We start from the raw sequence: 24,159 nt of genomic DNA, 5'->3' as shown, positions 1-24,159 counted from the left end.
ATTCCATATGGAAAAACAACCTTCCCCTGGCTTCACCTTTTGCCTTCCTCTAGGCAGCACTGCAGACAATGGCATTAAAGCAAATCTTGTGGGTAAAAAGGAAAATAAGAGATAAGAGTGAAGACAACTTGAGGAAGGAACATTCTGTACTGAACAGAAACAATATATTCAAAAAGAGATTATGCAGCAGCAAGAGACAGAGGTATCTGCACAGAATCATGTTTTGCTGTAGAGAACTCATCAAAATCAGAATGACAGGAGCAGAACAAGATCAAAGTTAAATCTAGTTGAGGGCAGAACACCAGTTTTTAAAAGTGATTCCAAAAGCTGGTAAGAACCAGCCTTTCTGATTACACAAGATGTCTGAAGTCTTCTGCAAAACACAAGGTGGATGTAGACACTGGATAAAGATCAAGAGGACTGAAGTTAAGAGGAACTGGATTTCCATGGCCATCCATAGCCTCCCTAACAAGGCAGGCAGTGTGTGACCAAGGCAGGCATGGTCTGAGACCATGCAGCTCATGTTTGCCACACACTGGTTATTAAAGTGAGACTCAGGCAACAGCAAAGTTTTAAAGCCTGCAAGATATTGCTGTGCTGCCCAAACCATTGCCTTTAAATTGATATGACAGAAGCATTAGTGATTATTATCATAATTCCATGGAGACATTTTTATAATCCTGTAACACAGCAAAGGAAAAGCAACAGTGGAGGATCACCCACCTAATATTGCCAAGCTCAAGCAGTACTGATGTCTTGACAGAAAATTCAGGATGGGCAAAGAGATGTTTTAAGAGTTAACTTAAGTTTGAGAGAATAGAAGAGATTGCTTCATACAGCTAAGATGATGAATTAGAAATTGCTTCATACATTGGAAACACTGCTGCAAAATGGGAGCTAAGTAATGTTTTGCTCCATGTTTAGGTCCAAACATGAAAACTCCAGAAATTTTACTGACAAGCTTTTAAGTAAAAACTATTTCTTAGAAAACAGGAAATGCTTAGGAGACAGCTTTAACACACTGACACAGAAAATAATAGATATGAGCCACTGGGTTAGAAAGTGAGATAGCAGTAGCAACCAGACAGAAAGGAGTGAACACAAAGGCAGGTGGCAGAGAGACAGGTGTTTACTCAATATCTGCAAATGCAGATGTCACAGACAGATGAAAATTTAAATTTTTTCCATTAACCACAAAGATCTTCTACATCAGCCTGCACCATTCAAAAACTTGTAGCTGGTAAGCAGGATAACAGACAACTGCCAAAATGCATGATGAAATATCACTTGCCAGAGCACTTGTGATGAGCCCAGGCTCACTGTACCAGAGGTGATACATTAACTATCACACTTGAGATCAGAGTATGATCTCCTTCTCACAAATGTAAGTTGAAGTCACATTCTACTGAACCAGAAACTCACTTTTGTCCTTGAGGCATCTCCTTGGTGGTTAGAGGAGACCTTTGGCTGTGTAGTGTGCAAGCTAAACTAGAGCTTACAGGAATATAGACTAAGGAAGGAAAAAAGTCAATTTTACTTCCATGTTTCAGATGCAAGCTAGAACAACTAGCATCCCTCTGCCACAATTCCATTTTGTTACTGAACAAACCAGAGCAGCACACTGGGAAGCAGAGAGTTGTACAAAACTTCTGGGAGAAGATACCTTGAGACTGCTGGGCTATTTCAAGCTTTTCACATCAGCTGAACCTGCTGTGGAAGCCCCATGTGTTTCCACCAACTGACAGAGATGTGCTGAGGCTGCTGCAGCCCTCTGTTTCCCTGCTGCTCATTTCAGGTCCTGCCTTCCCCTAGTGCTGGCATTTGCTGGATCCCACTGAGCTGTCCAAGAAAAACAAACCAGTCAAAGGTCAACCTCAAAAGGGAAAAGTTGTTCAATTTCTGGCCAGCTCAACTCCCTGAACCAGTTTGTGTGGGGCCAGAGCCCCTGGGATGGGACAGCAGAATCACATCAGCCCTGATGAAGGCTGTCAGTGGCTCAGAACTAGCATTACTCCTGTAATGCACACACACAGCATACCTATGTTTTGCAGCAAGACCACAGTTTTAAAAAACCAAGAACATTTAACAAAAGGAACAAAGATAAATGGTACCTCTAAGAGACTGAATCAGTGCTGCAATGGAAGGCAGCCAAGCAGCTGTACCAATGGAGCACATGCTCCCTGGGAACAGAAGCCTTTAATAACACACAGATACAATGCTGCTGCTTTGACACCTCCTGATACAATCACACCCATTTCACTCAAGGAGCTGCATAAAACACAGCAGGCACAGGGCTGAGAGTAGAAAGGTGGTCTGAGAGCTCTCAAGTCTGGAAGAACAGCAGCATTTCAAAATGCTGCTCATGAGCAGCTGGTACTCACGTGATGAAGTCCAGAAAACTTGCCAGGGGCTCGTAGGCGTGGTTCCTCATGTGACGGAACTCCACCACCATCTTCTCCTTCAGCTTGTCGTCAATGACGGACACGGTGAGCGGGGACGCCTCGTTGGCCAGGAAGTTCCCATAGTCTGTGCTCTGGAGGTGCAGCTTCAAGTCTGAAAACAAAAGAAAAATTACACTCTAGAGGGTTTTGGACTGCATTTGGTTGGGTTTTTTTGGGTTTTTTTTTAGCATAGCCAAGAATGCTGCTCAGCACTTCTCAGGCACTCTCTTCTCTGAAAGATCACCTAGACAAATCCCATGTGTTAGGTCATATTTGTTCTCAGTTTTATCATGGACAACCAAATGCAGGAAAAGATCAATGTTTCACCATATCAGCCTTGCCTCATCTTAAAGAGAAATCTGTGACACCATCGGTGTAACTGAGCACACACACTGGTGCCAGCAGCTCACTCTGCTAGGTCAAGGTGGAAGCTTACTGATTTTCTAGGAGGTACTTGCTAGAAATCCAGGGGGAGAAAAAAACCAAATAACTTAAGCACTCCATCTAGCCAAAAGGGCTCTGGGTGCAGGCTCCTCACAGCAAGTCTCCCCAGATACTAGTGATGTGCAGACATTTGTAAAGCTTTCAAAACCAAAAAGACAGAAACAGTGACTTAGAAATTATAAACCATCTTGGTCTTACTTGGTCAATTATCAAAGCAGCCCAGCTAATTGTGCTGGTAAATAAAAGTCAAGCATTAATAAGTAGAGAGGGGCTTGTGAAGATTAAGGCCATTTAAATCCACCTCACAGGGCAGGCAATCCCTGCCCAGGATGGAAGAACATGCTCAGAAGTCTTCCCCTTCTCTAGTTTCAAGCAGAGGAAACCTTTGTTTCCTCTCTTACCCCTGCTTGCAGGTCAGGTGCCCAACCAAGCTGCAGTCCTGGCCAACAAGCAACCACAACATGCTGAGTTCTGTCAAGATAAAAGCACTGCTTGAGCCAAAAGCATTTAAGTGTCTCTGTGGAAAAACTGAATCCAGAAGTAAGGAACGTCACACAATCCTACTCCTCAAAGCTCTGCTAGCTGCATTGGTACACAATGTTCATCTCCCTTCAGCTTCACCTCAGAGGGCCAGTTAGGCAAGCAAGCATCCTCCCAGGGATTCAAGACCTTTGTGGGGTAAGGAGAGGAGCTGGAAGAGTTGAGTCAAACCAGATGTGAACTCACCATCCAGAGAAAACAAAAGAAGACATTTCTCCCCGGTTTTTCTGAAGCAGCATTACTGAGGCTGCCTTTCACTTCCACTGAGCCACACAAGTCCTCAGCATTATGGCACAAGCATGCACAGCACTGAGGTCAGAGCAAGCACTCAGCCTGCTTTGAGGAGTTTGACCTTTTGACATTACATCCAGCCATGGAGAGCTCCTCCTCAGGCTCAACCTGAGCTTGTACAGCTTGATACTGTTCTCAGCCCAAGGGATCAGGGGTCAAACAGCTTCCAAGCCAACTGACTCTTCTGGGTATTTCCAAGGAGTTCTAGTAAAATTGGTTTTGACCCAGCACTCCATAGTTACAAAGATGTTCCCACTGCTCAGTGTTACAGGAAACAGCTGGAGTTTATAGGGAAGGAAAATAAAGGCCAGAGACTTAAATACCACTCAGTTTGTCAGGTGCCCAAGGCCAGGTTGGATGGAGCTTGGAGCAATCTGGTATAGTGGAAGGTGTCCCTGCCCATGGAAGGTTTGGAACAAGATGGTCTTTAAGGTCCCTTCAACCCAAACCATTCAATAATTCTATGAATCCTGAACTACATCTTAACGAGTTTTTGTCCCGCTTTTTAAAGCTCTTGAATGATGAACATCAGAGTCTGAGTGGAAAATAAGTTTCTGACAGATCAGGACTTTACTAGTTTGCTTTTAGTAGAAACTGGAGAAAACATGGAACAAAATTGATCAGTTAATATGTTCAATGAATATGAGAGAAAAGGTCCTGGTAAGAGTATTATACCCATAAGGTCAGATTGCAAGGGAAGGCACAGGGAACTGCAGTAGTTGCATTCATATACCTCCTACTTGCAGTTCCCAGTAGTTGTGCAGAGCCCTAATGGAAGCTAAGTCTGCCCAAAAAGGCATGTGATGTTGTTTTGCAGCATCCAGGACTTTGGAGAGGAAGCAGCTATGGCACATCCTCCCAGATCTGCCTTGGGTAGGGAAGCTGCCAAAGCTAGTTTCCTCAAGTCCAGCACCATTGGTTTGTTTTGTTGTCATCACAACCTGAAACTCTGCTTTTGAGGTTGCAAGCAGCTCCTTTGCTATCATGTCACTAGATGCTACAGACTCAGTGACACAAAAAGGAGTTTGCTGTGCTTCCTGGAAGTAGAGCTGCACTGTATCTAGACCAGAGGCACACAGGCTGCTCGTTGTGCCTTGCAGGCTCTCCAACAGCTCTGAGCAAGCTCCCATGAGCTGCTTGGCCGGAACATTTTGCCCTGCTCCATGAAGGGGTTGTGCCCCCAACTCCACAGCACAAGAGCCAGCACATTATGTTGCAACTGGAATAAGGGCCATGTTTATATAACACTTGGAATTCATTTTTACAAGGAAGGCCAGCCACAAACTGCAGAACTAAACTTTTCTGAATCCTTTAGCATCCAAGCAGACAAAACGGAACATATTTTCCAAAAATTGGACCGGATTTATGAACCCTGACTCAGTGCATCCCACGGTGTATCAGTGCTTTACACTAGCCTGTCCTCCTCCAGCTGCTGGGCTAGTCACCAAGCTTCAGCCAAGAGGGTTTGGGAGCTTTTAATAGGACTATTCACATGTCAAGCTTCTCAGATGAGAGCAAACGAATCCCGTGGTTTCACAAACCTGCTGCCAGAAGAGCTGTCCCAGTAGCACGGTGACTAATAAATGGCCTCACTGCTGAGCAAGCCCCGAGCTCTCCAAAAGCTCAGGCTCCTCACACAAGCCTGGGCTCAGCTGGAGTTGGCCTCTGGCAGCAGGGGCAGCACCGTGGCAGGGGCAGCTGCCAGAGATCCCACACGCTGCAGGTCGATAAGGCTGCAAGGCTCTGCAGCTCTTCCCCAGCTGCTGCTGAAAAGGAGGGAGAGCTGCAGCTGGAGCCCAGCCCCTCCTGATGAGCTCCTCCAGATACCCACAAACTACAGCACACGGCCTCAACCCAGGGACTGATTTTAAGACATACATTTGCCTGCTCTGGCATATTTCCAAGAGGTTCACACACTTTATGTAACAGACTGAGCCAGCATATGGCAAGGGAGCACTTGAATGACCACAAAACTTTTGTTCTCTCTCCTCCCCCGCAAAACCTAGGAAATTATGGCCAGGTCACTGCTCCCATAAAGTTGCCTCGTGCAAGAACACAACTGTTTGTCAGAATGACAGTCTTTTTCAGCTGGGTAGGGTAGTGCTTGGGATCACCATGACATGTACTTACAGCCACCTCTTATCAACTCTCAGATCAGCCCCTCTGGTTTTCATGCAGCTGCCTGTACATGAGCCACAAACACAACCAGAGCTTAATCAACACACTGCTATGCCAACACCTGGATATTTCAGATGACATCTTCACAAGAGACTTTATATCCACACTAATGCAACAATCCTCTCCTGCAAGTTTGCTTTGACATAACAAGGAACCAAGCCATTAGTCTGTCAGACATCTGTCAGTCAAAGCCTCTCCTGTAAGCCCTCCTCAGACAGAGTGATCCATGGCCCCATCAGCACAGACTTCCAACCCTTCCTTGTTTCCTGCTGTAACTGCATTGCAGAGCTCTGAATCAAGTTAAGGGCTCAAACACTTCCAGGCAAGGACTGATCTGTCTTCTCACACACAGGCACAGAATCAGCTTCCGCAACTTGTGAGCTGAACTGATGTTTTCACAAAAATTATCTGCTGTGACCTCGACATCTTCCTCCACAACACCTGGGGCCACCACCGCCTATATAAAAATTCAAATATCATTTGCCATCTCCCAGGCTGGAGGCAGTAAGGCAGCTGAGGGATTACACAGCAGTCTGCAGATGAGCTTCATCGCCCACGTCCCCCTTCAGGAGACTGCAGTCATTACCATTTGCCTTGTTGCTGTTTGTTTGGTCTGTTTATAGCCACCTCAGACACTCCTGAAGCTGATTCTCTGAAAATCTTGTTCAAGAAGAACTCAGAGACCCTTTGTTCCCTGCAGAATTTAAGACCTTTCCTGTGGTTGCACACCACCAGCAGTGACGTGCTACCTCTTCTTCTCGGTTGTCAGGCAGCAAATTCATCTGAGCCACAATGAGACACAGAGAAGCATCATCTTTGGCTCTTTCCTCCATCAGTAGCTCACCTCTGACTTTTCACCAGTTTGAGATGCTCTCAGCACCAAAGAGCAGCCTGTGTTTCTATCTCATCCCTTCCTGGGACTGAACTCACTCCACTCAGAGCTTCAAACCCAGCACAGCCAGATTGTGTTCCATGAGGAGCCCCTCAACTAGGCAGCCCCTTCCTAACCTGCCCAAAAGGCAAGGTAACCCCTCCTCATCTGCCTGCATCCCCAGTAAGCTTTTTTCCCCCTCCAAAAGCAGACTGCTCTAAGTCACTCTGTAACCTCAGAAGCCCAGTCAGGACATCAGCCCAGCACCTTGTGCAGGGGATAAGGGAGAGGCAACAAATCACTGAGAAACTAAAACAAACAGGGCAGAAAACAGTCTCATGCTGTGGCAGCTGACAGCTGAGGAAAAACAAGATGAAAGCACTGAGTGGCTGCCGAGCAGCAATACCTGCCAGGAAACCCAGACAGCATCATCATCTCAAAAGGGGCAGGACCCAAACAAGGGCTGAAGCTGCACCACTACTGAGAAGCTGACCTCAGCTGCTGCTTGAAGTTCAGCTAGGAGAAGCCATGAAGCAGGTCTCTGCCTGGTAAAGGAGGCCAGAACAAACAGTAAAGAGCCTCTGCTGAACCCTGCAGGAAGCCAGTGACCACAGTGTTTGTTTGCCACCATGATCTAGCAGGCTATGGAAGTGCCATCATTCTTCCAATAAATGATGTTTTCCTGAAGCTTGATTTAACAGGAGCGTTGATGAAGCAGCCACAGCAGTGGTTACACCCATACAGGATGCAGGACAAAGCACCAAAATTAGCAGGACAGCATTTTGGACACTGCTTTGTTGCTACATAAGAAGTGAGCATTCAGAGGACAGGAATGGTCTGTACTTTCTCAGATCTCACCTTGCCTGTAGACTCTGCCTCCTTTGGCAGGAGAAATCCCTTGGGGCCGGGGGTCAGTCCTGCTGCACAGTGCCAGCACACAGGGGTCAGCTTTTCACACAGACAAATCATCCTTGTGTCAATGTCAATGAAAGGTCCCCAGCACATTAAGGCTTGGCTTCTACAGCCCCTGAGTTCAGACTGAACCACTCTTGGAGCTCAGGATGGATCTAAGCATGGCCGCACCTTGGGACCATCAAGCGGCCTCTCCCTGCTTGGTAGCACAGTAAAGGATCTGTGCTGTTCCCCCTTCACACAGGGGAATATCATGAGCTCCACCAAAAGCACTCTTGAAGTCAGTCTGGAGCTCTGCAACACCCTCACACAAGAGAGGACACACTGCCCATGTGGTTATCCCAAAAGAGAAGCCTCACTCCAGCCTTCCTGGGGCCTAAATTCCAGGGCCACAGTGATAAAACAGAAAAGAGACAGGTAGCACAGCCTTCTCTGCTCTTCTCTTGTGAAAGGAGATGTGCTGAACACCTCAAAGCAATGGCAGCCTGCAGGGGAGAAAAAAGATCCTTGGGACAATGAAAACAAAAGCCCACACTGCACACAGCCTGGTGTACAAAGACAAACCCCATGGACAGATCCCACTCCTCCAAGTGCACACCACTGTTTACAAGGCATCCCAGCTGTGCCAGCTGCATGGACAGAGGCACAGGCACCCACAGAGCAGTGGTGCTGAGATGCACAGTTTTCCTGAAGGCCTCTCCCAAAAGAGGCCCACAAGCTTGAGCCAAATCCCTGCCACTCCTCAGCCTCATCACCCAGGCAGAAGGTGACACATCCTGCTGCTGGATTTCACCCACCAATCAACTCTACAACACTGGCAAGTCAGAAAGAAAGCAGCTCTCTACACTGTTGCTGTGGAAGCAAGAATAAGTAGTAGTAGCAATAGGATGCTCATGAACAAGGGTAAAGACACTCCTGGTTCAAGATGCTTTTGTGCACTTCTTGGACTCTGCACACTTTTTGCAGAAGGGAGCTTTGCAGACCAACAGTAAAGCCAGTTCATAACCTACATTCCAGTCCCAGACTGATGTGTGCTGCTTAAAAGCATCACCACTGTTCAACTGCATCAACAGCTTTTCATTCTCCTGACAGAACATCAGACCCCTGACAGGCCACCACAGCCTGAAGAGCTGTAGATGTCTCACCAATCTTTTGACAGTAGAAATCTGGGTGACTCCTAAGTTTGGTTGCCCCAGACAGATTCCAGTTAAGCACAGCTCCACGCTCACAGCACTGGAGCAGAGGAAAGCAGCTCCAGGTCCTTCACTGACACCTTGTGTCAGAAGCAGGAACTGGATACAGCAGCGACCACCAGGCAGGTTCCAAACGCTCCCAGCCCACGAGTGCTGCTGCACAGGGCCTCGGCTGAGGAACAACCAGAGCACCAGGACTTTTGGAGCTGAAAGAAGGGATTAAATGTGTTATTGCTGAAGGGTTTAAGAGAAAGCTTATATCAAAACAGCTCTCACATACACACCCTCAATCCATTTTTCTGCACTTCTTATGGTCAGCTCAGAGCCTGCCTGACCACAGACAGCCCATTTGGCTCTCTGTTCTGACCCAACAATGGAGAGCTTGGACCAGATTACCTTGTGATCAGACAAGCAGAGACAACAGGGGATCATGCAGAAAAGCATGACTGCCTCCCTGCCAGCAGCACTAAACTGCCAGCCTGAGTCCTGAAGCAGACAAGTCAATCCCTTTGTGCTTCCAGACTGACCTGGGCACACCAGAGGGAGCAGCATTTCAGACCTGGAAGCAAATCATACTCCAAGCAGCCAGATACCCAATTCCCAGGGCCAGACCCAGCCTGAAGGACCAAGGCTGTTCTTTCTCTATGGCCAGGGCAAACACTTGCTCCAGGACTGGGACCAACTGCAGAGCCAGACATGTGAGAGGCAGCAGCAACGACTAAACAGAGAGTAGAGAAGAATGTATCAGTAATTTATGCCCCAGTACTTATTTTGGCTGCTAATACATCAGCCACTGCCTGGATTTAGGGCAGATGTGCATCTGTTAACAGTCAGTAGAACACAGAAAACAAATACTGAAATGTGAAAATCAGCACTAAAAGGACAGAGGAAAGAAATTGTTTGACCAGAGACCTATGTAAGTAATAAAGAACAATGCTCCTTTGAAGAAAAATCCCTCTCCAAAAGGGCATGGTGAGCCAAGGGAAGGAGTAACAAGACAGGCAGTGAATTTGGAAGAGCCTCCAGGTTCAGAGTGAAGCGTGACCAAGAGCACAGCAGCTGCCACCACAGAGAGCTGCTGGGGACAGAACAGCAACAACGTCATGGCAAACATAGGGGGACTCCAACGTGACTCATTCCAAACGCAGCCAGCACCACTCCAAGGGAGAACCACACAGCTTGGTTCAGAAACTGAGAAACAGAGAGAAAAGAGAAGCTCCAAGTACAGAAGAACTCCAAAGAGGAAGCTATCTGCAGGAAAGGTGAAAAAGTCACAGCTCAGGGCATGCTGAGACTTGTGACTACCAAGAGAGCAGAAGTCACTGCCACTGCTCTATTCCAGACCCTGGGCTCCACAGCAGGAACAACAGTGACTGCTGCAAGCAAAGAGCTGAAAAAAAAAATTAAAAAAAAAAAAAAAAAAAAGAAAAACAAAAAGAGATTCTGTCCTAAGTAAAAATATACTGGGGATTTTTAAGGTAGACTGGGCCAAACACAGCACTCTGTTCCATTCTATTACAACCTGGAGCTGCTCACTCCAGGTAACCTTCAGCCAGGGTTCAGCAGGCCAGGGATTCATCTAAAGTGTCAATGCCAATTAACCACTCAGCAATGATAGTCTACATAACATTGATGCTTAATTAATTTTTTTAGAAGAAAAAAATGATCCAATAATTATAGTTCCACTGATCAAAACCACCAACATCTCTGGATATGTGTGTTTCTAGTTTATTTCAAGACAGGCCTGGTTTTAATCCTTGTGATTTGTGGTCCAGGTTCTGTACACCAAAGAGTGAAAACTGCCAAGCAGGTCAGTGATCAGAGGAACAGTTCAGCACCAACTAATTAAGATGATGAGCTGACTACAGTTGATGATAGAACTGCAGAATAGTTTGGGTTGGAAGGGACCTTCAAAGGCCATGCAGTCCAAGTGCCTGCAATGAGCAGGGATATCTTCAGCTAGACCAGCTTGTTTAGAGCTCCATTCAACCTGGCCTTGAATGCTTTCAATAATGGGGCATCCACCACCTCTCTGAGCAACCTGTGCCAATGTTTCACCGTCTTCATAGTTAAAAAAGAAATCCTCACAGTTCTGCAAGTTTGTACACATTGATCTAGAAAAAAAAGATGACGGCTGGAAATCAGAATTAGCCTCAAAAAAGAACACCAAATCAGAGGCAACAGATAATTCACTGGTGAATTTACTCAGATGTGCACTACATTTTTTTTCCACTAGCGATCTTTCAATAACAGCAGGTACTTTCCTAGCTGACCTGATCTTCTTAAACACTAATCATGGATATCAGGGATCTTAAGTAATACCAACAACCTTGTTTCAGGCCTTAAAAGGCTTCCTGCCCTTTAAGGAGTGAAGGCACAAACATGTCTCTCCAGCAAGGCCTGTCAAAACCCACCAGGCTCCCAAAACCGCATGGTACAGCTACACGGCCACCTCAAGGAAGCAGCAGGAGCCCAAGTTCCCTCACAGCGCTGCAGAGCTGTGCAATCACACGGCCGGGCTGACCGGGAAACTGAGTCAGCTGAGCGGGGTGAGGGGCCAGACGGAACACCGACCAGCCTTGGGGTAAAGAGGGAACAGCTCCTTCTAAACGCCGCTATCGGCTCTTTTCCCCACTGCCAGACAGCCCCTTCCCTCCCCTCGTCTCCCCACAGCCCCCCACCGTCTCCCCTCAGCCCGGACATTCCCTCAGGATGGCGGGGAGGGGGGGCTGTCTCCGCTTGCCTCAGGCCTCCACCGCTACTCACCCTCCAGGCTCTCACACTGCACCAGGTTCACGTAGTCGCCTTGCCGGAGTATCCCCGCCTTAAAGCCGCGCACCAGCCCCTCCAGGTAGCCGTTATCCACGTTGAAATAGAGCTCCGGGAAACACGACATGGCGGCAGCGGCGGCACAGGCAGCGCTACCGCCCGCCGCCTCACGTGACCGGCCGCCTCACGTGGCCGCGGCCCCTTCCCGGCAGCCATCGCGGGGCGGGAGCGGCTTGAGGGGATGGCGGCCGCCATGAGCCCCTGCCCGCCATGAGTGCCTGCTCCGGCTGCACCGCGTCCGGTGTGAGCCTCCCCTTTGCTCCGCTAAGCCGTGAGCCCCTGCTCTGGCTGCACCGCGTCCGGTGTGAGCCTCCCCTTTGCTCCGCTAAGCCGTGAGCCCCTGCTCTGGCTGCACCGCGTCCGGTGTGAGCCTCCCCTTTGCTCCGCTAAGCCGTGAGCCCCTGCCCGCCGTGCCCCTGCTCCGGCTGCACAGCGCCCGGCGGGAGCCTCCCCTTCCCTCCGCCTAAGCCGCCGTGAGCCGTACAGGCACAAGGAGGATACGCAAGTAAAGTTCGCAGTGTCGCCTGCTGCCGAGACACCGCTTCTACTAGTCGGGAAGTACCTAGCCAGTTAAAGGGCTTTGCCAGGAGCTGCTCTGTGAAATAAATAAAATAGTTTTGTTTGATGTAAAGGCGTTGCAAAATGTGGGATATGTCAAGGTTATATTAAGGCAAGATGGTTTTTGATACAAGACCTCCGTGTACTTTCAAACCTAATCAGGAAGGAGACTTAATCAGTAGAACAGGCAGCAGCCAGCGCCCCTCACTCAAAAATATCCCAGAACAAGCTTTAAGGATGCAATAAGTCAAGATGGTAATGTATGGCTACACGCACATTGTAAACCTAGTGAAATACTCGAGGTCCATGTATCCTAGAGCTGAACTATCTGCATTGTAACACCAAAAATCACACCTGCAGGGTCAAAAATATCCATAGCTGAAGGTCCTTCCCCTGAGCATGAGTAGAAGTTACCTGGATTAAGTTATGTGATTCCTATGCGAAATTACCAACCAGTCTTAATAGAGGGGCTGTCCTTGGGAAGTCACTAACCCTGAAGTTCTATGTGTAAATAATGGCACAGAAAGCCATTTGCATTTGTGGAATAGCACCGAGCACCCAGGCTGGGGCAGCTCTGAAATAAACAATTAGCATCTCTCTGGAATGTGTCATTATCGGCTCGGTGCTTACCAAGGAACAAACTTGATTTTGTGGGTAACAGCAGCATAGCCTGAACATCACCTGGGGTAGCCCTGCTGCTGAAACAGCACTAATGGATCCAAAAAAGGCACATCTGGTTTGATGTGGACGTGTGGACACTGCCCAGCCGTGCACAGCCCACCCTCACCTTGCTGCCACCCCCCGAGAGCCGTCACACCATCCCCACTCTGCAAACCAAAGGCCTTTTGCGAAGGGCTGGTTTATTGGAGCTGCAGAGCAGGAGGCACACGCAGGGGCGGGCAGCTGGCAGCCCCTGGGGCGCTAGTTCTTGCCGCAGGGGAAGGTGGTGCTGATTTTCCTGCAGTAGCAAAAGGCGTTGAAGAAGCGGCAGTAGCAGGTGGCACAGGGGTCGCAGCAGGGGATCTGGTGGCCCAGGCAGGACTCCAGCAGGCGGACACAGCGGCGGGGGGAGCGCTCCTCACGGCCCTCGGCTTGCAGCTCTGTGGATGATGCCTGCAGGGGAGAGACGAGGAAGAGGAGGGCGAGAGCTGGTCCTGGACCACTGTGCCAGCAATAAAGAACTGTGTGGGAGAGAGCCAAGAGTGGCTGCCGAAACTTGGCATTGCGGAGGCTTCTTTTGTGTTCAACTCCAGGCTCCATTTTCTGTTGGAAATCACTGCTGAGCGCTGTGGACTCTCTACAGGCATTGGTGCCTCATCCACGGTGTCTCAAGGCCTTTCTGCACACATTTATTTTGAAGCACAGCTTGGACTTTAGAAAATGGTGCTGTGTCTTCTGCCCAAACAGAGCCACCAGGGCTGAGCCAGGCAACCACAGGGCACTGCCCAGCGAGCTCCTGCTCTGCAGAGGCTTCCTGGGCTACACTTGAGCTTAATTAAATGGATTACAGGAGCACAGGCTTGGACCACTCTCCTTTGAGTGCTGGAGCCCCTTGCAGGTCTGGGCAGCCTCAGCTCATCCCAGCTCCTCAGGTGATGGACAGTCCCATCGCAGGCCGCACTGTGCTGGCTCCAAACCCCCAGCCCCAGGGACACAGAGGAGGCTGCTGTGGCCTGAGGCCACCCCGCTCTTAGGGTGTCTGTAAGAAAGCTCAGGGAGCCATACCTGTGGTTCCAGCAGGCTGCCTCTCTGCACAAGGTCACCATCAGCTTCTTGGACACCCAGGGCCATCTGCTCAAACCCCAGCCTTGGGAGAGGTCCTGTGAGATACAGAGAGACTGCACAAGGAGGCTGCTGGAGGGTCAGCTCTGATCCTTCTGCCTTTGTTCGTGGGTCCCCCCCCCCAAAAAAAGACCCCATTCCCTGTGGGCTGCCAGGCTGCTGTCACTAGCCAGGGCCAGGAGAAGCTGTGCTGCTTTAAGGGGATGCCCAGCTCAGTTTTGGGGCCCTGGGTGGGCTCGGTGAGGAGCAGGGCTCAGGACTCACCTGCCGGCTCGGCAGACGCCTCCTTGCCCTTGCGCTGCAGGCTGGCCTGGCGGGCTCTGTCCACCCGCTCCAGCCCGCCGCTCGCCTTCTGCACGTGGCCACAGCTCAGGTCAGCAGTCCTGAGATCCAGCACAGCCTGGATCCCCTGCAGCAGCCCACAGCACAGCAGCAGCACGTTCAGCATGGTCCTGGGGGACAACCTGTGCAGAGGGGCCTGGCCAGCATCAGCGCACCTGGTGGCAGCCTGGCCTGTCCCCTCCACTGCCATCATCCTCTGCCACCCCAAGAAGTGCCATGTCAGCCTCTGCCAGCACAGCCACCACTCCCAGCTTGTTCCCTTGGACCTGAGAGCCTTTTTTTGGGCCCACAGACACCTGGGAGCAGGAGCCCCCAAAGCTCTGTCATGTGCTGTGGGGCACTCCACATGAGAGCACATTCGTGATCTCCCCACAGAAAGGGGTGATCAGCAGAGAATGGACTGAGATTTGATCTTTTTTGTGTCAGTTCAGGTTCTCCTGCCCAACACACAGCAGCCACCAGACCACTGAGGTGCACAGCATGTGGCCAAAACATGTGACATGGCTCCTGCCAGGCTCTGAGCCTGGAAGTGCCACTAGAATCTGAGTGCTGGACAGGAGATGGACCACAGCACGTGCAGCTGGGGGACAGGAGAAGCTGCAGGGCCAGGCTGTGGGCTTTGGGGGCCTGAAGGCTCTAAAAAGTAAGTGACCTCTTAGGAAGCAAAAGTAAAGGGGCCCAGAGGTGGTATCCACCAAATGTCAGCCAAATCCTTGGAAAGCCTGTTCCTGCTGCTTGGGCAGCCTTGAGGTTCCAAACCTGGCTCCAGCAGCCCAGTGCTGGCCCACCCTCATCTCCCCATCCCACAAAACCCCCTGCTGTGGGGTCACATCCCACACGCTCCCAGGACCCCTCCCATGGCAAGCACTGACCTCTCCAGCAGAGAGGGCGCTGCTCTCGCTGCTCCACCGAGCTCGCTGGAAGCGCTGCTACCGCTCTCTGCCTCAGTGTCCTCCTCCCCACATGTTTACTGGCATTTATATCAGCTCTTTATTAATTAAGTGCTGTGGCCACATGACTTTGCTAACTACCAGGTAGGTGGGAGCCTCTGGAAAATGGGCTTTGTCTGGATGGAGAGGCAGCCAGTGGGATGGTGCATGGGAGGGGGGCTCCTGCTTTGTGCCTTGCACAGCTGCAGGAAGGAACAGTCCCTGTTAGCTCCAAACTCCCAGGTTTTTTGGAAGTGATCCCCACTTCCCTTTCCAGCCCACTTCCCTTTCCAGCACTAAGCCTGAGGACATCTCCTAGTTCCTAAATACAGAAATAATAGGGTTACAATCTCCTCACCAAAACCATGCCAAGCTTGACTGGTTTTCAAAGGGAATGTTGCCTATCTGTATCTCCTGGCAAGCATCCACTCACGGTGCAGAGCCTCTAGAAGTCCTCCAGCTCCTGACCACATACCATCTGCAGATTCTCCAGGCTTCCACCTGTGCTAACTGCATCTCTTACTCATGTCTTGTTTGGAAAACCTGCATCTCCCCAGAGCCAGGCTCCTTTGGGGAACTCTTGTGGCCTTGAGTGGCTTCAGCCCTGCAAGGAATTGGGGGAATAAAACATAACAGGACGGGTTCAGCAGGCTGTGACATCCCCTGCAGTGAAGGCTGACAGCCCAGGCTCTGCCCAGGCTGATTCTAGGTGGGAGGACCCCCCAGGCCTCCCAGCACATCCTCAGCAGAGCGTGAGCCACTGCTCCTGGCTGCAGCACCACCTCTGGGGCTCTTGGCAGGCTTCCTCTGCTCCTACATCCCCTGTCCTGGCATGATCAGATTCCTGCTGCATTTGAGGGACAGGCTGAGCAGGCCCAGGACCGGTGAGGAGCTCATCTGCCATGTGTCATTTTCTCCAGCTGTGTGTGGCTGCTGGAAGCACTCAGCACCCCTTGGGTCCTCCAATGCACAACACCCAGTCAGGATCCCCTGCCACAGCACCTGGATGCCTCCTGCACCCCACATGCCGGGACAGAGTCACCTTGGGTGAGAGGCAGGTTTGGCAGCCCCTTCCATTCCCGGGGCGCAGGTGGGTGCCGGGTGTCCCGTGCAGCCCCGGCTCCCCCGTTCCCCAGCCCTGGGGAGCCCGGGCCCGCAGTCGGCGCTGCCGGGGCCCCGCTGGCCGCAGCCCCCGCACGGAGCGCTCGGCACAGCTCATTAGGGGCTGTTTGCAGCCGCCGGGGCCGCGGGCCAGGACTTCTGGGAAGGCATTAGCGGGAACGAGGGCGGCCGCGCTGAGAGCTTTTTAATCTGCAGGAGCAACATCTGCTTTGTGCGCATCCCGATGGCCAGTAACGAGCTAAATGAGGCGGCCGGCCGCTCGGCGGCCGCTTCCAGGAAAAGACCGGCTTAAAGCGAGGGGGAAAGGGGGGCCAGGGCTGCGCTCCCGGCTCGGTGCTCCAGGCCCCAGCGAGGGAGGGAACGGGTGGTGGAATGGGTTAGTGGCACAGCAGAGATGCCCACGAGCGGGCATCCCGGGCAGGAGCCCACAACGGCGGGACCCTGCGGAGACAAGCCTGGGCTGGGGGCTCTCCCTCTCCTCCTGGAAGCATCCAGGCAGGCGGGCGGGTCGTTTAGCTCATCACCAGCCCTCGTTACCGCTAGAGCCAACCGAGGCCCCGCTACCCCAGGCAGGCAGTGACGAGCCGGGCCCGGGGCTGCCTCTCCGGAGGTGCGATGAGCATCGCCCCGGCCGCAGCCCCGCCGGGCCGGGCCCTTTAAGGCGCGATCCCGAAGCCGCCCTGACGTCAGCGGGGCGGGCGCGCCCGGGCACCGCAGCCCCGGCGGTCGCAGCTCCGCGCCCCAGCGAGTGCGGCTCCGCCGGGGCGCACCGGGTGACAGGGGTGGGTATCGGGGTGCCCGGGGCGCCAGAGGGGGAGCGTGGGGGTGCCCAGGGTGCTGAGGTCTGGAGGTGGCACGGATGTTGGGGATTAGGGATGGGGATACAGGAGAGACAGGGCTGCTGGAGAGCTGAAGGTTGGCGTTATGGGGGCGGCCCGGAGTGCTGGGGACTGGGGATGGAGGTGTGGGGGTGCGCAGAGGTGCTGGTAGTGGAGGTGAGCATATTGGGGTAGCCAGGATGCCGAAAACCTGGAAGTTGTTATTGTTGGGGTCCCCAGGATGCTGGGGTCTGGGAGTGTGGGGTGACAGGGGTGCTGGCGATTTGGAGGTAGGGGTATGAAGTGTTCAGGCTGCTGGGAACCAGCAGAGAAGGGGTATGGGGCTGCTCAGGGTGATGAGGGACTGGAGGCAGGAGTATTGGGGTACCCAGAGTGCTGCAGTTCTGGACATCTGGAGGAGAGGGTATCAGGATGTCCTGGGGTGCTGGGAAATCGAGGGATGTATCGGGTTGTCCAGGATGCTGGGAATTGAAAGGATGGTGTTGGAGTGCTCAAGATGCTGGGGACCCAGACATGGGGATTATGGGATGCCCTGGGAGATGGAAGATGGAAGTATTGAGATTCCCAGAGTACTAGGAACTGAAGGTGGGGATACAGATGGGGGGGTTTAGGTCCCGGGATGGGGATTGGGAGGTAGAGTGTCAGGGCTGCCCAGGCTGCTGGGGACCTGATGTCCAGGCAGCGCTGGTGTCAGTGGTGCTGGGGGACCTGGCATTTGGGAGCACCCCATCCCTCACCCCACACTGCTCAGCATCTCCTCCATCCCACAGCGCCTGCCTGATGCCTGTCCCCACCTGAGGGCACCGCCATGGCCGGGGCGCAGGGCTGCGGCGAGGCCAAGATCGCGGGGCTGTACGACCTGGAGCGCACGCTGGGCAAGGGCCACTTTGCCGTGGTGAAGCTGGCGCGGCACGTCTTCACCGGGCAGCGCGTGGCCGTCAAGGTGATCGACAAGAGCAAGCTGGCGGGGGAGGCGGCGGGGCAGCTCCTGCAGGAGGTGCGCTGCATGAAGCTGGTGCAGCACCCCAACGTGGTGCGCCTCTACGAGGTCATCGACACCCACGCCAAGCTGTACCTCATCCTGGAGCTGGGCGATGGTGGGGACATGTTTGACCACATCATGCGGCACGAGGGCGGCCTGGCCGAGCCGCGCGCCAAGCACTACTTTGCCCAGATCGTCCATGCCATCTCCTATTGCCACAAGCTCCACGTGGTGCACCGCGACCTCAAGCCCGAGAACGTGGTCTTCTTCCAGGAGCAAGGGGTGGTCAAACTCACCGACTTTGGCTTCAGCAACCGCTTCCAGCCCGGCAAGATGCTCACCACCAGCTGCGGCTCCCTGGCCTACTCGGCACCAGAGATCCTGCTTGGGGATGAGTACGATGCCCCGGCTGTTGGTAAGGGCTGAGGGGGTCCTGAGGACTTGCCTTCCTCCTGTCCCTGGCCTGGAGCATGGTCCTGCCAGCTGGGTACCTTACACTACGCCCCTTACACTAGGAGCACACAGTGGCACTGCTGTCCCTGCAAGGGACAAGCCTGTCCCTTGTGTGTTTGGCTGCCCAGCCCTGCCCTGGCACAGCAGGGTCCTCCCTGCAGAGACATCCTGGCATCCACAGAGATCCCACAGAGTGATGGTTGCCAGAGAGGGGAAAAAGCCCAAGCAGGCTGTGAGCCTGGCGTGGCAGCCGCCAGGAGAAGCAGTGTGAGCATACAGCTGCCAGCAATCTGGCGCTGGTGGTTATTTGGCGGGGCGAGGCAGGAAGGAAATCTGCTCGGGATGCTGCTGTTTGGGCGGAGGGGCTCCGAAAGTTTCCTTTGCTCCATCCCTGCCCTGAAAACCACTTCCTTCCCGTGGCTTCCAGTGCTCTTCCTCCCCGGGTGCAGGGGAGGTGCAGGGGTCTGGGGAGACTGTCCGAGGGCATGGGGAGCTGGGCTGGGGGCTCCAAGAAGCTCTGCTGTGACAGAGGGGACGTGGGAGGGAAGCAGGATCCGAGCTGGCTGGCTGGCTGGAATTAGGGCAGGAGGATTTAGCAAAGCAAAACACGAGCCCTTAAAGGCAAAAGCCCAGCGTTGGCTCAGGGAAAGGCGGATCCTGAGTTGAGAACAGGGATAGCTTATGGAGGCGGTAGAAAAATAAGCTGGTGGCGCTGCAAAGGGAAATGAAGAGAGAAAACTGACGCAGATGAGAAATTTTCGAACACTTGACTTAAGCAGCTGAAGGTATTAACGGAGCGCCCCAGGGCGTGCTCAGCATCCTAAACCCGCACATCTGCAGGAATTTATGTGCTGGGCAGGAGGAGCCAGTGAAGATGCTTCTGGCTCTATCCCTGTCCCCGGGTCAGGGCAGCAATCCTGCTCCAGCTGGTCCCCAAGCAGCTGGAGAGCCTAGATTGGTGCTATGTCCCTCTCTGATTGCTGTGGTGTCTCCTAAAGCACAGCCCAGTGCCAGGATGGTTGTGGTGGGGTTTGGGAATCAGGAAGCTGAGGAATGATGTGAAACAGTGCCGGGGGAGTGGAGAGCGGGGCAGAGCTCAGGGCTGGCCTTCCTGTCCTTGCCTGGACAAGGTGATAACACCTCAACTGCTTTGGTGAAGTCCCTTGAGACCTATTTGGATGTGGGGATGGGAAGGTCCTTCCCTGCCTTGGTGGGACTATGGTCCCCCTGTCCATGGGGCAAGACTTGGAGGCTGTTACTTCTAAGGAACATCCCAGTGAGCACTGGTGGGGCAGCCCCTCCTGGGGTCCCTGGGGTGGGGAATCTCCTGGGCCATGGTGAGTGCAACCTGAACTGCTGCTGCTGCTTCTTGCAGACATCTGGAGCCTCGGAGTCATCCTCTACATGCTGGTGTGCGGCCACCCCCCGTTCCAGGAGGCCAACGACAGCGAGACCCTCACCATGATCATGGACTGCCGCTACACCGTCCCCCCGCACGTCTCGGCACAGTGCGCCGAGTGAGCACCACCCCCTCTCTGTACCCCCAGCTTGCTGCCCCGGGGTGGCTGCCCCAGCCCTGGCAGATGCCTGGGAACTGAGGTGGGGAGAGCAGGCAAAGCTGCTTGCTTTGGGATTCACACGGTGCTGCAGGGTTGACACGTCACTCCTTTCCCCAGTCTCATCTCCAGGATGCTGCAGCGGGACCCGAAGCAGCGAGCGTCCCTGGAGCAGATCGAGGGCCACTCGTGGCTGCAGGGGGTGGACCCGTCCCCTGCCAGCCGCTCCCTGCTGCCCCTCACCTCCCACAAGCGCGTGTCTGAGGAGGAGCACGAGATCATCCTGCAGGCCATGGTGTGCGGGAACATCGCGGATCGGGACACCATCCAGGAGTGAGTGATGGGCTGTGGGGCTGGGAGCCCCGTGAAGGGCTCTGGGGGTCCCTGCAAGCACAGCCCTTGTGTGTGCTGCAACTCCCTGGTCTCGCACAGGGCGCTGGAAGCCGACCGCTACAACCACATCACGGCCACGTATTTCCTGCTGGCAGAGAGGATGCTGCGGGAGAAGCAGGAGAAGCAGGGCCACCGCCTCAGTCTCGTTTACAACCTGGCCAAGGAGGTTCAGAGCAGGTGAGCCCCCTGCTGCCCCGATCCTGTGTCACCCTCCCCACCATCCTGAGTCCCCAGGGCAGGGTCTTGGCCGTCCCCTGTCCTTTTCCTTGTCACAGCCCCTGTGATGCCAAGCCGGGTAGTGACACCTCTCTCCCCTTGCTCAGGCCCAACTTGTCAGACACGTTTGGCTCTGCGGGCAGCGCCGGCAGCCTCCTGCCCTTCACGGAGATGGGCGGCCTCGCCGGGGCGTCCCGGCTGCCCCCTGGAGGGGACATCGGCGGCCGGCAGCCCACCGGCACCCTGCTGAAGGTCCCTGCCGTTGACACCACCATCACCAAGAGCACCCCGGCCCTGCAGCAGATCTGTGAGGAGGAAGAGGAGGACGACGAGGAGGAGGAGAGGCCCTGCGCAATGGAGAGGAAGAGCAGCTCTCTGAACCAGGAGCAGATGCGAGCCTTCCTGCGCGCCCACCGCCCGCCCGGCCGCGGGGAGGTCTGGGGGCCGGGGGTGGAGCTGGGGGGCCGAGGGGGGCGCTCGGGGGTGGCCTGGGCTGGGAAGGGAGTGAGCGGGGGCCGGGGTCCCCCCGTGCTGCGGGGAAATGGAGGTGAGTCCCCAAGGAGGGAGGAGGACACAGAGCCTGGGGCCTCCTCAGCAGAGTTCCCCAAGGAAAGGGGAGCCGTCCTGTCACCCCAGAGCAGCTCAGATGAAGTTCCCCAGGTATTGGGGGCAGAGACGAGTCCTGCCACCCTCCCAAGTCCTGCAGACACGTCCCCAGGGCAGGGGGAGCAGATCAGCCCGGCCCAGCAGTCGGTGGGGAGCTCAGGCCCTGAAGGGGGCGCAGAGAGTGTGATCAAGCTGGACCCGGGCAAGGGCAAGGGGGGCAGCCTGCGGGACCGGCTCCTGCAGTTCCCGCTCTGCGAGAAAGCCCTGGCCTTCAAACTGCGGCCGGGCTCCAAGGAGAGCCTCTTGTCACTGGGGCAGTTCAACTGCTGCCATGTCATTTAAGGCCCCGGGACTGGCCCTGCTGTGGGACTGGGAGGGCGCCCACTCCCCTGCCCTTGGTCTGTGGTGGCTGTGGGGCTGGTGGGTGGCACAGTGCCCTGCTTTGTCACCCGCGGTGGCCACCCTGCCAGCACCCCCCCAGAGCCCGCTGTGACTGACCATCCCCTGGACAGGCCTGCCCAGGGTGAAGCAGACTGGGGTCCATCCCAGCACTGGCCAGTGTGTCCCCAAACCTCTGGGACAGCACCATGACCCTGCTGGAATGGGATGGACCATGACACTTTTTTAACTACTAGAAATAATTTTTTAAATAGTCTATTTTAATGTAATTAAATAGAGATTGCTATATCCCCCCCAGACCCCTGAGTGCCCCAGCCCCACAGTGTGCATGGCCCGGGGCTGGGCTGTCCTGCCTGCAGCCCCCCCAGCAGCCCTGGCCGGGGCCAGGCACAGCCTGGCCCGTGACCCCAGGCTGTCCCCGGGGCCCTCCCTGCAAATAAGCTTCCTATTTATTATCTCTTTGTTTTCTTGCTGGCAAGAAATGAATGACGACGGAGGCATGGGCCGGAGCTCGGCCTGAGCCGTGGCACATGCCCTGGAAGGATCGGAGCCGCTGGGAAGCAAAGTTTGTCAGGACAATAAAATAAACTCGTGGGTTGATGTGGGTGCAGTGTCATTGCAAAAACATCACTGTCCCTGGCATGGCTTCCCTGGCACCAGGGGTGGCTTTAAGGGAGCATCTGCCTGAGCTAGGGTGGGCAGGGACCCAGGTTAGAGCTCAGGGCAGCCCCAGATGGGAGTAAGGACAGGGATGATGAACACCCAAAGGTGAGAGAAGGCCTGGGCATGCCAGAAGGCAGGTGGAGGGTGCTGCACATCCCCTTGAGAGTCAACAACACTCAGCCCCCAATAGCTTTCCCCACTCTCAGCTTGAAGCCATCCCTGAGCCCCCAATTTCAAGCCCAGCTGGGGCTTCCTTCCCTCCAGCTCTGCTGTTCCTTTTCTATCGATCCTCCTTCTTCCGCCTTTCACGTGTACCCATGATAGCTCCCTTGTCTGTCCTCATCATCCAACAAGAGATCTCCCTGAGTACTGAGTGGTTGAACAGAGCAATGCTCTGTGGGTCTCAGATGGGATGGAGCCAGCTCTGAACAGCTTGGGGAGTTGGTGGTAGGAAAAGGAGGAAGGGATGCCCTGGGGACCCTGCAGCCCCCACAGGGCCCCAGTCGCAGAGGAAGATGCTGTTCCTGCCCACGTGCTCCCTTCCTTGATATTAAAGGATAAATCCACCGCCTGAACAGGGGCTTGAACCCTGGACCCTCAGATTAAAAGTCTGATGCTCTCCCAACTGAGCTATCCAGGCTCACATTTGGGCTCCCGGGTGGTCTGTGGCAGCTGGGGGGGGCGAACCCCGCTTTCCTCAGCACCGCAGGGGCAATGTGGGGACCCACTCTGGTGCTCCCCACTCCCACACCGCCCAGCGAGGCTGCCAGCGCGGGCCAGACCAACACCCGGGCTCTGGGATCTCGCTGGGCGGGCTCAGGGCCCGTCCTGGGGATGCGCAGCAGGACAGGAGCGGATGCTGCGGGAGCGGCTCCGGAGCCTCCGCCGCTCCCGAGGGAGGCGGGAGGGCCCCGCCGGGGCAGAGCAGCGGCGGCGGCGGGGCCGAGCCGGGCTCCGGGCTCGGCTGCGGCTGCAGCGGCCGCGGCTCCAACCCGAGCCCCGGCGGCGCTTCCGCAGGAGCCGCGGTGAAGCGGGAGGGAGGGGGGGCTGCGGGCTCGGTCACCGGGACACAGAGCCCGGGGGGCACCTGCAGGTGCCATCCCACACGTTCTACTGCCCTTCCTCCCCATTCTTCAGGGGGGGACCCCTTTGCTCCATAGGGAACCCACCCTGCCCATCCAGCCTTGCCCAGCTGGGAAGGGACTGGAGAAGATGAAAGCGGAACCCAATCGCGGACGGGGTGGGGGAGCCCCGCGGGGCCTCTTCAAACACCTCGTGCGCACCAATTAGTGCGCACTAATTGGCTTCATTCGAGCAGCCAGAGATGGATCAGCCCCCTTCTGCTGGGGACAGCACTAATGAACCGGGAACGCCGGCCTCGGGACGGCCCTGGAGGGAGATCAGAGCCCCTACGAATGGTGGGAGTGTGTGTGGTGTCGACTGAACAAGAGCACAAGCTTAATTACCCTGATTAATCAGAGCCCGCTGCTTTTATCCCACGTCTGGAACTGTGACCGCACCGGTACGCGGCCCTATGACAGCCACGGAGGCACCGCAGCCCCCCGAGGTGCACCGGGCCGGACACACCGGCAGAGAGACACGCGGTGGTCCCTGGATCCC

The 24,159-nt window shown here is 54.5% G+C and overlaps 3 protein-coding genes and 1 non-coding gene across 4 annotated transcripts in view; 1 reads left to right on the top strand and 3 right to left on the bottom strand.

Annotated features, from left to right (window-relative positions):
• Positions 1 to 11,815, bottom strand: part of ATP6V0D1 (ATPase H+ transporting V0 subunit d1) — a 33,808-nt gene extending 21,993 nt beyond the window's left edge. The window contains exons 1-2 of the mRNA XM_063167925.1: positions 11,637 to 11,815; positions 2,382 to 2,553 (exon numbers count right to left, since the gene is read on the bottom strand). Coding sequence (XP_063023995.1) covers positions 2,382 to 2,553; positions 11,637 to 11,766 — 302 coding nt within the window. The 5' untranslated portion in view covers positions 11,767 to 11,815. The remainder of the gene's footprint in view (positions 1 to 2,381; positions 2,554 to 11,636) is intronic.
• Positions 11,816 to 13,178: 1,363 nt separating this feature from the next.
• On the bottom strand, positions 13,179 to 14,764 carry AGRP (agouti related neuropeptide). Its single transcript, XM_063167565.1, has 3 exons — positions 14,304 to 14,764; positions 13,983 to 14,077; positions 13,179 to 13,370 (listed from the first exon to the last, which is right to left on the bottom strand). The coding sequence occupies exons 1-3, from the start codon at positions 14,737 to 14,739 to the stop codon at positions 13,179 to 13,181; spliced, it is 723 nt and encodes a 240-aa protein (XP_063023635.1). The 5' UTR covers positions 14,740 to 14,764.
• Positions 14,765 to 17,130: 2,366 nt separating this feature from the next.
• LOC134424276 (SNF-related serine/threonine-protein kinase-like) lies at positions 17,131 to 22,476 on the top strand. The gene is made up of 6 exons (XM_063167917.1): positions 17,131 to 17,214; positions 18,042 to 18,668; positions 20,082 to 20,223; positions 20,383 to 20,595; positions 20,695 to 20,832; positions 20,979 to 22,476. Exons 2-6 carry the CDS (start codon positions 18,080 to 18,082, stop codon positions 21,817 to 21,819), a joined length of 1,923 nt encoding a protein of 640 aa, XP_063023987.1. The 5' UTR covers positions 17,131 to 17,214; positions 18,042 to 18,079; the 3' UTR covers positions 21,820 to 22,476.
• A 630-nt stretch (positions 22,477 to 23,106) lies between these two features.
• Positions 23,107 to 23,179, bottom strand: TRNAK-UUU (transfer RNA lysine (anticodon UUU)). The gene has a single exon. It is a non-coding gene; the product is annotated as a tRNA-Lys (tRNA).
• Positions 23,180 to 24,159: the final 980 nt, after the last annotated feature.

This window comes from Melospiza melodia, chromosome 13 (assembly GCF_035770615.1).
Source record: "Melospiza melodia melodia isolate bMelMel2 chromosome 13, bMelMel2.pri, whole genome shotgun sequence".
NCBI classification, from domain to species: domain Eukaryota; kingdom Metazoa; phylum Chordata; class Aves; order Passeriformes; family Passerellidae; genus Melospiza; species Melospiza melodia.
This window is presented reverse-complemented; position numbering and strand designations above follow the sequence as displayed.